Source organism: Nicotiana tabacum, chromosome 1 (assembly GCF_000715075.1).
Source record: "Nicotiana tabacum cultivar K326 chromosome 1, ASM71507v2, whole genome shotgun sequence".
Taxonomy (NCBI): domain Eukaryota; kingdom Viridiplantae; phylum Streptophyta; class Magnoliopsida; order Solanales; family Solanaceae; genus Nicotiana; species Nicotiana tabacum.
In genome coordinates this window covers 187,670,300-187,685,436 of record NC_134080.1, presented here as the reverse complement: position 1 = coordinate 187,685,436, position 15,137 = coordinate 187,670,300, and the positions used below count along the sequence as shown (strand labels likewise).

The following is a 15,137-nucleotide window of genomic DNA, read 5'->3' as shown; positions in this document are numbered from 1 at the left end:
CCCTCTTTGCTAAATGTGAGGGCGTCCTCGGGAATATATCCCCAAATCCGCCTTTCTCTGGTGACGAGCATTTTTTCTCTCCTTTTTACGAGTTCTTGGAAAGTGTCATCGCTCCTCCACTATCGTGGTAATACGCTGCGGCCCATTTGCTTCGTTCTTCCTGGATGCCTTCCCTACTCGGGACTGAACTTGAATTCGGTTACGGGTCAGTTCTCGGCGGTGATTTTTGTTGAGTGACTTGGCTTTTTTCCTTCGGAGCTGGTGGCCATCCTCGGCCCCGCGACCGCACTTGTTATACATTTTACACACCAAGTTGTGATTCCTCTAAGAGGGATTCTGCTAAATACGTCTGGGCCATATGGTGTCCCTGGTTTTGCTAATAGTGAGTACGATGTCTGATACAACGATGTTGAAATTGTATATTGATGATCGAGGCACCCTCGATCTATTTTCCGATCATTGCGAGGTAGATTGCGTCTCGGGGCGTTCCTCCTATTTGTAGTGTACGGGCGGTACCTTTCTCCGTTTGGTATTGGTTTCTTTGCCAGGAGCTTGCTTGGGTATACTGAGTCTGAGGGGGCTCCTGGATGGTCATCCACGACCCTGGTTTGCGATTGGTGCTGGATATGGGCATCCGAATGGATCTCGGCTGGGTACCCGATAAAGTTTTATTTTAACTGCCTTAAAATCGTCGGGCTTGGTTTGTTTAGGCTTTGCGTGAAGGCCTGTACCACCCAGTCATCCGAGACCGGGGGTAATCCCATTCGTTCCATCTGGGAGTGAGATGCAAATTTTCACATCATTTCATTTACCCTTTGCTCGGTCCCGGATGTGTCGGGTTTCTCGTCGTTGCTTTGATGGCACCGGCGTGTGCCTTTATGGAGGAATCTCCCAGTATGGTAAGTGAGTTTACGGGGTTGGGCACTAGGTTACGATGCCACATCATGGTCCCTTTCGAGAGTGTTTCCCCGAATATCTTCAATAAGACGGACTTGATCTCATCATTTTTTGGGTCATTGCCTATTACTACGCACGTATAGGCAGTGATGTGTTCATTGGAATCTGATGTCCTGTTGTACTTAGGGGAGTTTTGGCATTCTGAACTTCTTTGGAATGGCTTTCGGGGCCGCTTCCTCGGGGAACTGCCGTTGAACGAACTTTCGCGAATCTACACCCTTCAGGACCAGGGGCGCGCACGGGATTTTGTCGACTCTGAAGTTGTAAGTTTCAACCTTCTTATCGTTGGCTGCTATCATTTTCTCGCCTGACTTGATCCTTTTGGTAAGGTCCTCCAGCATTTTCATTATGGCGGGATCGGTTACCGATCCATTATTGCTCGACCTCTCCGGTACCCGTTCTGCTGGGGGAGTAGTTTCCGGCGCTGCTGTGCTGGGAGTCTTCGGGTGGCTTTGTAACTGAGTGATGGCCAACTGTTGTGCCTGCAACATTTCAATAATAATATGAAAACTAACTTCATGTTCTTCCCGGGCTGGGGTTTTTTGGGCTTCCAGTTGGTCGCCATGCTGCATGCTTCAGTCGGTGTGTAAGGTTTCGTCGACCTGCTGTGCGTCTTGCAAACCCGCTTCCACTGGGATCAGTCCAAGTGCGTTATTGGGTTTCTACGGTGGCGCGCCAATGACTGGAACAACCATACTATTTTCTCCATGATTTTCAAGGTAGTCGTTCTCAACCCTGTTTACCGAGCCAGACATTTCGACCTGAAATCAAGAGATCTTGGACAAGAAAAAGTGTGAAAGATAACTTTAGTTTGTGCAATGAAACTAGCAAGAAAACAATCACTATTACTTTTAGCCCCACGGTGGGCGCCAAATTGTTTACTGTGAAAATGGTAACAACAATTAAATTTGTAAATGGGATTCTAAAAATATGTGATCTATTTTTATGCTAGTTGTTAGAGCAGTTGATGCTAGTTGTATGAAGTTTAATGAAGAGATACAAGCTAAAACGGGGCAGTAATCAAACTGAGGGCTTGCTGCACGGGCTTCGGATTAGTCGATGGAGGACCTTGGGGTTGATATCCGGCTTGAGTTCGAGCTATTGGGGGTAACGGGGGAAGGGATAACAATTAGAATATAATTAAAGAAGGCTCTCTATGGACAATACCAAACAATAAATGATGAACAAGTATGAAAGCAATAGATGCTAAGAATGGCCTCGAGCGAGTAAGTTAGAGAGAAGAAAAAGAGAGAGAGATATTATTGATCTTGTGTAGAATAGTTGGAGAAACATACACCCCTTACAAGGTGGTGAGGGTTCCCTTTATATAGGAGGAGAAACCGGTTATGGTACAACATACATTAATTATAAAAGTATGGAGATGGGACGGCTAGACGTGACGCATTGACACAGGCTCTAGGTAGGCCGACTCTGTTAGACTTAGCCGTGTGCCTTGGGAATTCCCCCTTTTACTCTTTCCTCAATCTTCGTCTTCTTTGAGTCGGGCCTCGACAATCCCTGAGGGAGGTGACTCGATCGCAACTCCACATCCTCGGGGTCTCGAGGTATTCTCCTGAAGTGGCTTGATAGTAAGAAATTAAGCCCTCTGATTTTGCCGCATACAGATAGTCTTCGTGTTTCCTAGAACGAAGCGATGGGAAATGATTCTGACACATGACTCCATGAGCTTATCACGGTGACGTCATACCGATGATGCAACCTATGGCACGAGTTTTTTGCAACAACCGGGATGTCCCATGGACCTGCGTTTTTTATATCATTCAATGCATTGTCGATTCCCGTTCTCCAAGGTGAATGTACCATCGTATTTACCGTGAAAACGGTAACAACAATTAAATTTGTAAATGGGACTCTAAAAATATGTGTTCTATTTTTATGCTAGTTGTTAGAGTAGTTGATGCTAAGAGTATGAAGTTTAACAAAGAGATACAAGCTAAAATGGGGCAGTAATCAAACCGAGGGGCTTGTTGCCCGGGCTTCAAACTGGTCGATAAAGGGCCTCGGGGTCAATATCCGGCTCGAGCTCGAGCTATAGGGGGTAGCCTAGGAAGGGATAACAGTTAGAATATAATTGTATATGGATCTTTATGGCCAATACCAAGTGATAAATGAAGAACAAATATGAAAATAATAAATGGAAAGAGTAGCCTCAAGCAAATGAGTCAGAGAGAAAAGAGAGAGAGAGAGAGAGAGATTATTGATCTTACGTGGAATAGTTAGAGCTCTTCCTTACAGAGTGTTAATGACTCCCCTTTTATAAGAGGGGGAAGTCCAAACTTAGTACAAGATACGTTGAGTGATAAAGGAAATGGGATGGGACAAATAAATAGCTTCATGACGTATACGTAGGCTAATGTTAGGCTACCCAGGTAGACTTGATCGACTCCAAATGCACTCTTCGAAGGTTTTCTGTATTTGTTGGGGTTTCGGCTGATGTTATCCTCGGCTGGGTACCGATAGATCTTGAGGAAAGTAACCGGCTCGAGGTCCCGAGCCTCCGAGGCAACCTCCTGAAGCAATTTTCTAATGAGAAATTGGTCCTCCGATTTCACTGTACAGAGAAAGTCTCCGCGTTTCTTATAGGGGAGTGATAAGAAATGATTTTGACATCCCACTTATGGGCTCCTATAATGACGTCGTGCTAATGGTACAGCCCCTTTTACAAGTGTCGAGGCATTTAACCCTTTCGCTTTTTCAGGGTCATCCGACGTGTCGTGACTCCTCGTTCTTCAGGGTCATAATGTTGTCGTTGATTCATCTTCTATGAACGCATTGAATGCGCCTGCTATTACGCTTTTCGAGGGAGATAATGGCGTCGTTGGTTACTTTGCCCTTCCCCCTTATAAATAGGGCTTCTTGTGATCAGTTTTTTATCCAAGTATCCTTCGATATCCATCCTTTTCTCCTTTCTCGCTATTTTTTCCCTTTGCCGTCTTACCATGTTTGAGGCCCATGGCCTCAAGGTCTCATGCTGACGTCATGCGCGCTGTGGCCCAACTCCCGAACTTCTCTGGGCAGACGAAGTTGTGCTGCTATGATGATGTTGTTGTTGATAATGTTGTTGCTGTTGTGGTTGCTTTCTCCATTGGCTCGGGGCGATGAAATAGAGGACCGATTTTCTCCGACTCGGGGAGATATTTGGATTATGCACTGCTGCACAAGAAGGGGCTCGGATTATACACCGTTGCTCACCCTCCTTCCTCGGCTTGGAATATTACACCCCCTTTGGATTCCTAGGGGTATGGAAACACTCTCTACTAGTTGTTGCCTACCGGGCCGAGGCAACATCTCAAGAAGTGGCTTTATATTAGTATTACTAGCGGAGTTCTTACTAGCAAAATTTTTCACCCAGCCACTTCTTGTCTTCTTTCGGCTTTTCCTTCGTCACTTTGCTCTTCTCCATCGCTTTCCTCTTCTATATCCTTCCTTTTGAAGATGCCATTCCGGGAGGATCGAGATGAGGTCCCCGAGGGGATAGGACTTGGAAGATATTGTCTTTGAGGTCGCACGCATGAGGAGATGATGCCGAAGATGCCGTACTTTGGGAATAGGTTAGATTCTTAGACTTTTGTTAGATGCATATATTTGAACTTCTTTGTTCCTGTGTAAAGATCCCCTTGAGGGCTTTTGTAATCACATGTAAGGACCCCCCGAGGGCCGTTGTAAGCGAACATTTATGAATACAAAGATATTTCCTTGACTCCTTCCCTTGATACTTGTTGTATTTCTTTATGTTTGCGGCAGCTCTGAATGCACGATCTTGTTTTGTCGTCGCTAACACTGAACTCGGATGCGAGTATTCCTTCCGTCCTTCGGTTATGGAAATGGGTTCGCGCGGGGCCTTTTGTGGTTCCTCAGACTGAACCCGAATAAGGCGGCCGCTGGGACCCTAACTTCATTTGAAAATAAGGATAATGTTTTTGGGCCTCATAATAACCTTTGAGAAGAAATTTTCTCGGGGACCCGTGGATGGGGGATGCTTGTGATTTCTTGAAAGAAGTCCCTGAGCGGAGGCTCGCTCACACTCGGACCATCTTGGACAGCACCCAGAGCCCGGTTTGTACGGCTGACGTTCAAAAAATGCTTATTTCTTCATAGACTGGTTCCCTTTTATGGAGATCTTCGAAGTCGTGTTCCACCCTTGTGTTGGTGAAGGCATTGTTGGCTCTTTGGAGTGCCTCCCTACTATGACGGAGGTCTTCAAGATCAGGTATCGCCTCAAGGCTAGAGATGGTGCTATTGGTTAGCGTCTTCGGTCGGCATCGAATCGTCGCTGCTCTTCCCATATATAATAGGAGGCTATTTCCACCTTCCCAGGGATTACCCTATCTCACGCAGTTGCCATTTCCCACACCATGTTTCCGGTATTAACACGCCTGTACATCTTTCCGCCTTTTAGTCTTTCAACTTTGCGACTGCTATGGCGGCAATAACGGGATTAATCTGATAGAGGGTAAAGCACCCCCCCGTTTTTCGGGATCATCGGGGTCTGCTGACTCCATGGTGCCAGTTGATCACGCCCTTAATCGCTATTGCCAGGAACGACAGAGACCGGGAATGGACAAGTCGCTTTGCTCGGGTGTTGACTGCTGGTATTATACCTTAGGAACCCGTATTATTTTTTTGGAAAATGGAGCAATACTCTTAAGCGGCATGCCCCGTGTTTCGCCAGTTCTGCCTATGGCAAGAGTGAACTTAGTAGCTATGTCTTCCTTCCTTCTTTTGTCATGGTTATACGAGCTTTGTAGGTATTGGACGGTCCCCTAGGGGTGAGTATGTGCTCCTCCGAAGAGGGGGAGGAGTTGTAGGCTTCCGAGCCAGGATATGATGGTGATAAATGGGATATGCACTCGCAGTGCGATGGAGCTTTTAGCTGGGTTAAACGCGTCCGTGTCTCTGGCGAGAGAACATCGCCAGAGCCTGTTGTTCCTGAAGCTTTTGGTTTCGGAGCGGTGGTTCCTCCAAGTGATCATGCTTCAACCGAGGTTGGTTCTTCCAAGGCCGAGGGGGCTGGACCAACAGGGATGTGCTCGGCATTCGAGGAAGTCCGCCGACATTACTTCATGGTGAGCTTTGGCACAGTTCTTCCGCATCTCGTGTCTTTCCTTCCTTATCAAGTTTTCTTTCTGCAGGACTTTGATAGGCTCAGGTCTGAGCTACTCCATCATGGGGCTAGGCTTCGGAGAGATATAGATGAGGGTAAGTCCCTTAGGCTCCCTAGCAAGGAGAAGGAGGTTGAGTTGATGCACTGGCGATATGGGGCGTATCGGAGCTCGGGTTATGAGAGCTATTTGATGGGGCAGGTGACCTCTCGTAGTAAACGTTTCGCCTTTTTAACCCTCAAGGTTAGGCTTTTTGCTTATCATAGTTGCAGAAAAAAGATGAAGGCTCTGGGGTACCTTAGGGGTGAAGCCGACCGAGTTAAGAATGCTTGTGGTGAACTGAGGGCTCAGGTGCAAGCTCAAGCTTCAGTTCAAGTGGATATAATCGCGAAGCTTGAGTCTGATCTCTCAAAGGTCAGGGTCGAAACAATCGATTCTCGGGCTGAAGCAGCATTGAGTCGGACCAAGGTTGATGAGGAGATGGTGATTCATTTGAAGGACGTCCCTGATGTCCGAGCTGAGTTGGAGTGAGCCCACAATCGTGAGAAGAGGATCGAGGGATACGTCCGCTGTAGATCACGAAGAGAGGTTCTTGAAGAGATCAGCGCCAGGGGTTTTGTTCTCCTGGAAGAGTTGGCTTGAGCGAGGGCGGACGAGCGTGATGCTCGGTTATTTCTTGCCGACATCATGAAGAGCGAAACTTGGGCTAGTAGGTCATAGCCTTCTGGAGCGAAGCGTAGATTTTGCCATTTTTTATCTGCTATTCGCAGAGCATGTTTGTAGATGGAGAATGCACCTTTTGCGCTTGTAAAAAGAAAACTTGAAGCTTTATATCTTTTGTGTCTCTTTCTGGATCGCTTTCGACCAGGCGGGCTAGTTTTGACGTTTGGCGGGAGCCCTATGGATCCGGAGCTCTTTCATGCTTGGTCAAGTGCGATTTTTAACACAAGTATGTGTTAGAGATTTTGTGCTTTGCCCAGCTGTTTTGGGTTTAGTCTCCGAGTCAGGCATTGACTCGAGCTTACCTGACCTTCAATCTCCTATACCTGCACGGGTGGACGATAACGGTTCTTACACCTTGCCTCTGGGCATTTATATTTTAACTATTTTGGGTTCAGTCTCTAAGTCGTATTGCGACTCAAGATATAATTGACCCTCAAGTTTTTTTTGAGCATGCATGGGCGGGCGTCAATGGCAATGATGGCTCTGAGGCTTTGTGGAGCTGGCGATGATGGCTCATACGCTATGCCCTTAGGCACGTATAGTTAACTATTTTGGATCCGGTCTCCGAATCGGGTTACGACTCGAGCTCATTTTAATCCTCAATTTTTAAATTTTTAAGCTGGCAATAGTGGCTCTTACGTTGTTGGTCGTTACGACCTTTTAGTGTGCGGCCCTGAGGCTCGTTTGGCTGGCGACAATGGCTCTTACGCTTTTGTCCGTGGGCATATTGTAGGCTTTGTTTTCCTCTCGTTAAGGTTTTTTTGAAATAATTTTGCCTGACCCGTCGTCGGTTCGAGAAGAACCTCAATCTCAAGTTGTTAGTGGCGATGTTCGAGAACCTCGGAAGGTTTAGCTCGTAGGCTGAGAAGCTCGAAGCCTTGTGATTTGGAGCTGACATGGCCGAAGCTCGTTTGCCTGTTGAGGGTATCCTATTTTAACTAGTTCTTTTCGAAGTAGATTCGAAGTAATGGCCTGTGATTTTATTAGCGATGGTCGGGCGTTCCCGAGTCGCGTTAATTTGGCTAGTGCAGCTGTTTTAACCGTAGTCATATGTGTTTGACCGGAGCCATTTTTTGATCCCGAGTGATAGTTTTAAGCGTCTACATCGAGAGTATGCCCTTTCGGGAGTCTTACAAATGCGACATATAGCCTAAACTTTGGGATTGAGTTTTATGCATGTAGTAAGGTCTTATGAAAAATTTCATGCCAGTTGAGGTGTTACCGTTTTTTCGTGTCTGTTGAGGTCTTGCAGTTTTTCCATGCCTGTTGAGGTCTTACAATCTATCATGCATGTTGAGGTCTTACCGTTTTTGTTTCTATGTAAAATGGATCTGGCTAGACCGAGTTTGCCCGCTCGGGGTCTTACGGCTTCGGGTTTTCTAGTGTATGGCGATTGATGGCAATTTCTGAGTCATCGGGTTTAATTAGGCTCGAAGGTTGTTACTCGTGAGCTCAAAATTTCCTTGTCGGAGCCTTATGATTCCGGAGTTCCAACCTTGAGGTCATGCGGGTGCCAAATTATTGACGCTAAGTCTCCGAGTATTTCGGGACGTACTTGGTGGAGGGATCCTTGTCGTGATCATGCTGAACTTTCTTTTGGAGTACGAGATGCTTTTGGTGAAAGATACTCTTTTATTTCTTGACATGAATACGTGTTATTGTGTTGAATAGACATTTGCTAGACCGAGTTTGCTCACTCGGGATCTTACGGCCTTGGGTTTTTGAGTGCATGGCAACCGACGACAGTTTCCTAGTACCCAAGGTACCTTTGATATTGGTGATGCTTGGCGATTTCTGCGTTGCCTTACCTGAAGGTTTTGTGATTTCGGAGTTTCGACCCGGAGGCTGTCTGAGTGTTGAATTGCTGGCGTCAGTCCCCGAGTGTTCGGGACGTTTCCGGCGAAGGAATTACTACCTTACTTTGCGAAGGTGTATTTGACAAAAGGTATTCTTTGATTGCTAGGTACAATAGTACACGTATTTGCCGACGGGATCCTGGCTATATGGACATGGTTCGTTTGACCGTTTGGCCCAGTACACTACTTTCCTATAAAAAACCCATTTGGCGTTTCAAGACCTTTTCAAGCGGGTAGCTTTTTGGGGGAATGCCCCTCACCGTTTAAAGTTGCCTCCAAAAGAAGTTTTGAATATTTGTGGAGTTTTCCTTAGGCAGCTCGCAGACGTTGCCTCGTTAAAAACCTGAGCACTGAGAGTCGAACTCTCCCCTCCCCGTCGGGTCGGCCCTGAAGTAGCTGCCATGGCTATGGTAGAATTGGTAGACCGAAGCAGGGGCCTACACTAACACTTTTGCGCTTAAGGAAACGAAGGACCCGATGCCAAGGCAGAAAGATAGCTATCTAAAATAATGAGATCTTCCAAAGAAGCAAGAGCCACCCCACATATATGTGGGAAGCAGCAACGATTTGCTTATCCAAGGTAAGCCCCGGGAGGCCAACGGCCTCGGTACAGATCCCAGGGTGGTACCCGACCCCAGAGACCTCCATCGACAAGAAGTTAGGCTTCAAGAAGCCAACTGCATGATCTCCAATCCCGAGGGGGTGTCCGACCTCGAGGACCTCCATCAAAAAGAAGTCAGGCTTCGGAAAGCCTTCAGCGCCATCATAGAGCTCGGGGCAATATCCGATCTCATGGTTTTCCTTTCTAAAAAGAAAAATAAGCACTTCAAGCTCCGCCCACGAGGGCTCGACTGCAGAAAATTGCCTAAATACGAATAACCCCTTCCTCAGAAGCCTGCCTACAACACCTCAAAAGGTTATCTACGCCAAGCTCAAAGTAAAAGCTCCGAGCGCCCAAAGTCGACTTTCGCTTCGATGCTCTATATCCATGGGGCTCAAGGGCCGCGATAATCCAGGTTTATCGGATCACTTCGGGCTTGATTCCAGGAACAACAATGAGCTCGGAAAGGAGCAATTTCTATTGACCAAAGGCCAGAAAAATATCGGCAATCATCAATAGAGGCATACATTCAAAATCTCCGCAAACGCACAAGAGTATACGAGAACATGACAAAAATCAAAAGCAGAAGTAAAGGAAACATCTTCATATTTGGTAAATATCGGCTACAACGGCCCTCGAAGGTTCCTTACATACAATTACTAAAGCCCGCAAGGGGTTCTTACACAGAAAGGAAGAAACAAAAGGGTGCACACGCGTGATAAAGGCCTAGAAACTGGTCTACTCTCGAGGGTCCACCTCCTGCAACAAGCGCCTCCGGGCATGCATCCTCAGAAGCCTCATCCCGGCCTTCCACACTGATATCCCCAAAGGATAGGGCGAGAAGCAAGGAGGGATGAAAAAATGTCATAGCTCGCCGAAGGTCGAGGACCCTCGCTGGCCAAGAGAACCTTGGAGAGACAACAGACCAGGTGAGCCTCGGCCTCTCTTGCACGGCTACTTAGAATCCACTTCTTGGAACACTTAGCCGTGTAAGCTACCAGCTTAGGGCAGAGCGCCATGTCGAGCGGGGGTATGAAGGTGAGCAGCAGTGTATAATTCGAGCCCCCTTCTGAGCAGAGGTATATGATCCTAAGAGCTTTTCACGAGCAAGGAAAGTTGACCCCTATATGTTATCATCTAGAGCAAACAAGGGTAGCAACAACAGACGTAACAACAACCATAGCAGCAACAGGATGGCATGATCGTGCTCGACAAGGGGAAGCTCTGGCAAGAGGCCGCAACACGGCCTACGGGAGCTCTGCCAAACGGCCTTGAGGCCACAAACCCCAAACATGATGTTCAATGATAAAGGAAGAGATAGGAAGAAATGGGCGAATGAGCAGATGAAGGTACTTGGATAAGAAAACAACACCAGACCACCCCCATTTATATGGGGCAACAACACTGTCATTGAGGCTTTGGAAGACTGATTGGTGGACGCAATTACTGTGTTCTTGAAGAACTGAATCGACGGCGGTACATTTACCTTGGAGAACGAGAATTGATAGTGCATTGAATGATGTCAAAAATGCAAGTCCATGGGATATACCGGTTGTCGCAAAAACTCGCACCACAGGTTGCATCATCGGTATGACGTCACTGCAAGAAGCTCGTGGAGTCAGGTGTCAGAATCATTTCCCATCACTTCGTTTTGGGAAATGCTAAGACTATCAATATGCGGCAAAATCAGAGAGCTTAATTTCTTACTATCAAGCCACTTCAGGAGAATACCTCGAGACCCCGAGGATGTGGAGTTGCGATCGAGTCACCTCCCTCAGGGATTGTCGAGGCCCGACTCAAAGAAGATGAAGATTGAGGAAAGAGTAAAAGGGGTAATTCCCAAGGCACACGGCTAAGTCTAACAGAGCCGGCCTACCTAGAGCCTGTGTCAATGCGTCACGAATAGCCGTCCCATCTCCATACTTTTATAATTAATGTATGTTGTACCATAACCGGTTTCTCCTCCTATATAAAGGGAACCCTCACCACCTTGTAAGGGGCGGTTGTTGCTCCAACTATTCTACACAAGATCAATAATATCTCTCTCTCTCTCTCTTTCTTCTCTCTAACTTACTCGCTCGAGGCCATTCTTAACATCTATTGCTTTCATACTTGTTCTTCATTTATTGCTTGGTATTGGCCATAGAGAGCCTTCTTTAATTATATTCTAACTGTTATCCCTTCCCCAGTGACCCCCGATAGCTCGAGCTCGAGCCGGATATTGACCCCGAGGTCCTCCATCGACCAGTCTAAAGCCCGGGCAGCAAGCCCTCGGTTTGATTACTACTCCGTTTTAGCCTGTATCTCTTTGTTAAACTTCATACTCCTAGCATCAACTACTCTAACAACTAGCATAAAAATAGATCACATATTTTTAGAATCTCATTTACAAATTTAATTGTTGTTACCATTTTCACGGTAATTAGTCGCTACCCTTGGAATGGGATGTGGCTCTGTCCGGAGCTTTGATATCCTTCCGCATTTTCCCAATGGATTTTCGTACTGCTAGGGTTAATTTGATTTGTCCTTGTCCCCTACCCCGGAAGGACTCTGCTTTCCCTTTTTGTTTCTCACTTCCAACTCTAGATTTGACCATTATCTTCATACACAATCAGTGAAAGATCGTTAGTATTGGTGCTAAAAGAAGCAGTAAAGAAAAAATAGATGAGAAATTGACAGTGTTTTAAAATCTCATATTAGCTGACAGTAGAAAAAGAAGCGTGGTCGCGTACTAGGTACCACTAAGAGCAGAATTTTGAATGCGGCCATGGAGGACTGGGATTTAGACTACCTAACCTCTGAGTTGAACAACTGCTGAGAGCGGAATTTAGGGCGTGGCTACGGAAGTTGAATCGTTATCCGCGGAAAAACAATGCGGGCGCGGACCCACTTTGACACTTCTCTGAACTTTAATTTCGCTAACCGCAAAAATGAAGCATGGCCGTGTAAACAGGTCTGCTGACAGCAGACTTTTCACCACTGAGAGTGGAATTTAAACCAATTGTAGCACAGGATTTCACAAGAACGCTGACCGCGGAATTACATCCGCGGTCGCAAAATTCAAAATTTAATTGAGCAATCCTAGGGTTTCAATTTTCTTGTCATTAGCGGGCATCATATACACCACTGACCCCTTCTAGGTATTAACTAATTAATCCTAACTATTTAAGCCTAATTCAATTAACACTAATGAACCCTAGTTGAAACTAAAAGAAAAGAAGAAGAAATTAAAACCGAAAGAAAAGAAAAGAACAAATTTAAAAACAACTGATGAATTGATCATACCATTTGTGTATTGAGTGATGGAAATGGACTCTAATTTGGTGTTATTGTAGATTAGGGCTCAATTGGGGTAGATGAACAGTAAAAATTTCTTTTGAGAGAGCAAGGAGCTAAAAGGGTAAAAGGTCTCAGGACCTTCTATTTATACTAAATAGCACAGGGGCCCACAAATCTTACCTGGCGCGGCCGTAGAATTTCACCGCGGTCCGCGCTTTTACCTGGGATGAAGAGTTGTTTGTGCAACACCGCCGCTGAGAGCAAAAAAATGGCCGCGACCGCAAAACAGGTCCGCTGACCGCAAAAAAGCCGCCGCAGATGCGGATGAAACATTAGAGAAGTCTCATTTTCGAATTTTCAAGTCCGCTCCTGCTTCCAAATTTTGCCCCCGTAAAATGCTTCCGCTGACCACGGAATTTTGATTACGGTCAGCGGTCCAGTTGCCTCAGACGTTCCTACACACATCTCATAACCAGTTAGTCCCAAACAAATCCTACACAAAGAAGAAAATGAAAAACACATGGGTTGCATCCCAAGAAGCGCCTGATTTAACGTCGCGGCATGATACAGGTTTCCATCAATCATTTGAGATGGATCATTGCCACCACGCGTCTATCATCAAATTTTCCCAGGTAGTGTATGACTCGGTGCACATTAACCCTGAAAACTTCACCATTTTTATTCTTCAAATCAAGAGCACCAAATGGAGTCACATGTACCACTTCAAAAGGGCCACTCCATTTTGACTTGAGCTTTCCCGGAAACAGTCGTAACCGAGAGTTGAATAAGAGAACCAAGTCACCCTCCTTGAATTCCTTGCTCTGTGCATATTTGTCATTACTTCATCTTGTCCTTATACAAGGACGAGCTGGAATAGGCATAAAACCGGAACTTATCAAGATCATTGAGTTGCTCTACCCAGAGATTTACTGCTACATCCCACTCAAGATTTAACCTCTTCAGCACCCACATGCCTTGTGTTCTAGCTCAACTAGAAGATGACACGCCTTCCCAAATACCAACCGGTACGAAGACATATCAATTGGAGTCTTATAAGAGGTCCTATAAGCCCACAAAGCATCATCCAATTTCCTTGACCAGTCAGTCCTATTTGTATTGACAGTTTTTGACAGTATGCTCTCTATCTCCCTGTTAGAGACCTCAACTTGTCCACTAGCCTGAGGATGATAAGGGGTTGAGACCTTGTGATTGACACCATACCTTGTAAGCAAAGTGTCAAATGCCTTATTGCAGAAATGAGAACCCTCATCATTGATGATCGCCCGATGAGTGCCAAACCATGTGAAAATATTTTTTTTGAGAAATGCCACCACATTTCGGGCTTTATTGTTGGGCAAAGACACGACCTCAACCCACTTGGAAACATAATAAATGGCCACCAGAATGTAAGTGTTGCCACACAAGCTCACAAAAGGTCCCATGAAGTCTATGCCCCACACGTTAAAAATGTCAACCTCAAAAATAGTGGTGAGAGGCATTTCATCCTTCTTGGAAATTCCACTAGCTCTCTGACACTTATCACATCTCTTGATAAGCTCACCAGCATCTTTATACAAAGTAGGCCAATAAAAACCACAGCTATGAACCTTTGAAGTAGTTCTCGCCCTACCATGATGACCACCATAGGGCGAGGAATGGCAAACATCAAGAATACTCATTTGGTCTTTTTCCCAAACACACCTCCGGATCACTCCATCATTACAAATCTTGAAAAGATAAGGTTCGTCCCAGTAGTAATCCAAGATGTCCCGTTTAAGCTTCTTCCTTTGGTTAGAATATAGCTCACTCGGAACAATGTCGGTCATAAGAAAATTGGCCACATCGGCGAACCAAGGCATACTATTCACAGAAACTGAGAGGAGTTGTTCATCCGGGAATGCATCATTAATTTTGACACCATCTTTTGGTCTCCCCTCCTCCTCCAAGCGGGATAAGTGGTCCGCCACTTGGTTTTCACAACCTATCCAATAAATAATCTCTAGGTCAAACTCTTGAATCAACAAAACCTATCTCATCAATCTAGCTTTAGAATCCTTTTTGGTCATCAAGTAACAGAGTGTTGTGTGATCAGTGTGAACAATCACCTTGGCACCCATGAGATAAGGCCTAAACTTCTCCATTGCTAGCAACTCCTTCTCCGTCACAGTATAATTAACCTGGGCATCATTCATAGTTTGCTTGTATAGTACACCGAATGAAACATCTTGTTCACCCTTTGCCCCAAGACCGCTCCAACCGCAATGTCACTAGCATCACACATGAGCTCAAATGGCAAGCTCCAATTGGGTGCGGTGATGATGAGAGTGGTAGTTAATCTATACATGAGAAGCTCAAAAGCTTTCATGCACTCATCATTAAACACAAACTTTGCATCCTTCTCCAACAATTTGCATAAAGGATTCACTACCTTGGAGAAGTCTTTGATGAACCTTCGGTAGAACCCCGCATGCCAAAGAAAGCTCCTTACTCCTTTGACGAAAGTAGGAGGAGGGAGTTTTGATATCACTTCAATCTTTGCTTTGTCAACTTTTATACCGTTCTTTGAGATCTTACGGCTGAGGACAATGCCCTCCTCGA

General features: G+C 45.8%; 1 protein-coding gene across 1 annotated transcript; it reads right to left on the bottom strand.

Annotated features, from left to right (window-relative positions):
- Positions 1-13,376: 13,376 nt before the first annotated feature.
- Positions 13,377-14,398, bottom strand: LOC142164540 (uncharacterized). The gene is made up of 2 exons (XM_075222381.1): positions 13,917-14,398; positions 13,377-13,407 (listed from the first exon to the last, which is right to left on the bottom strand). Exons 1-2 carry the CDS (start codon positions 14,396-14,398, stop codon positions 13,377-13,379), a joined length of 513 nt encoding a protein of 170 aa, XP_075078482.1.
- Positions 14,399-15,137: the final 739 nt, after the last annotated feature.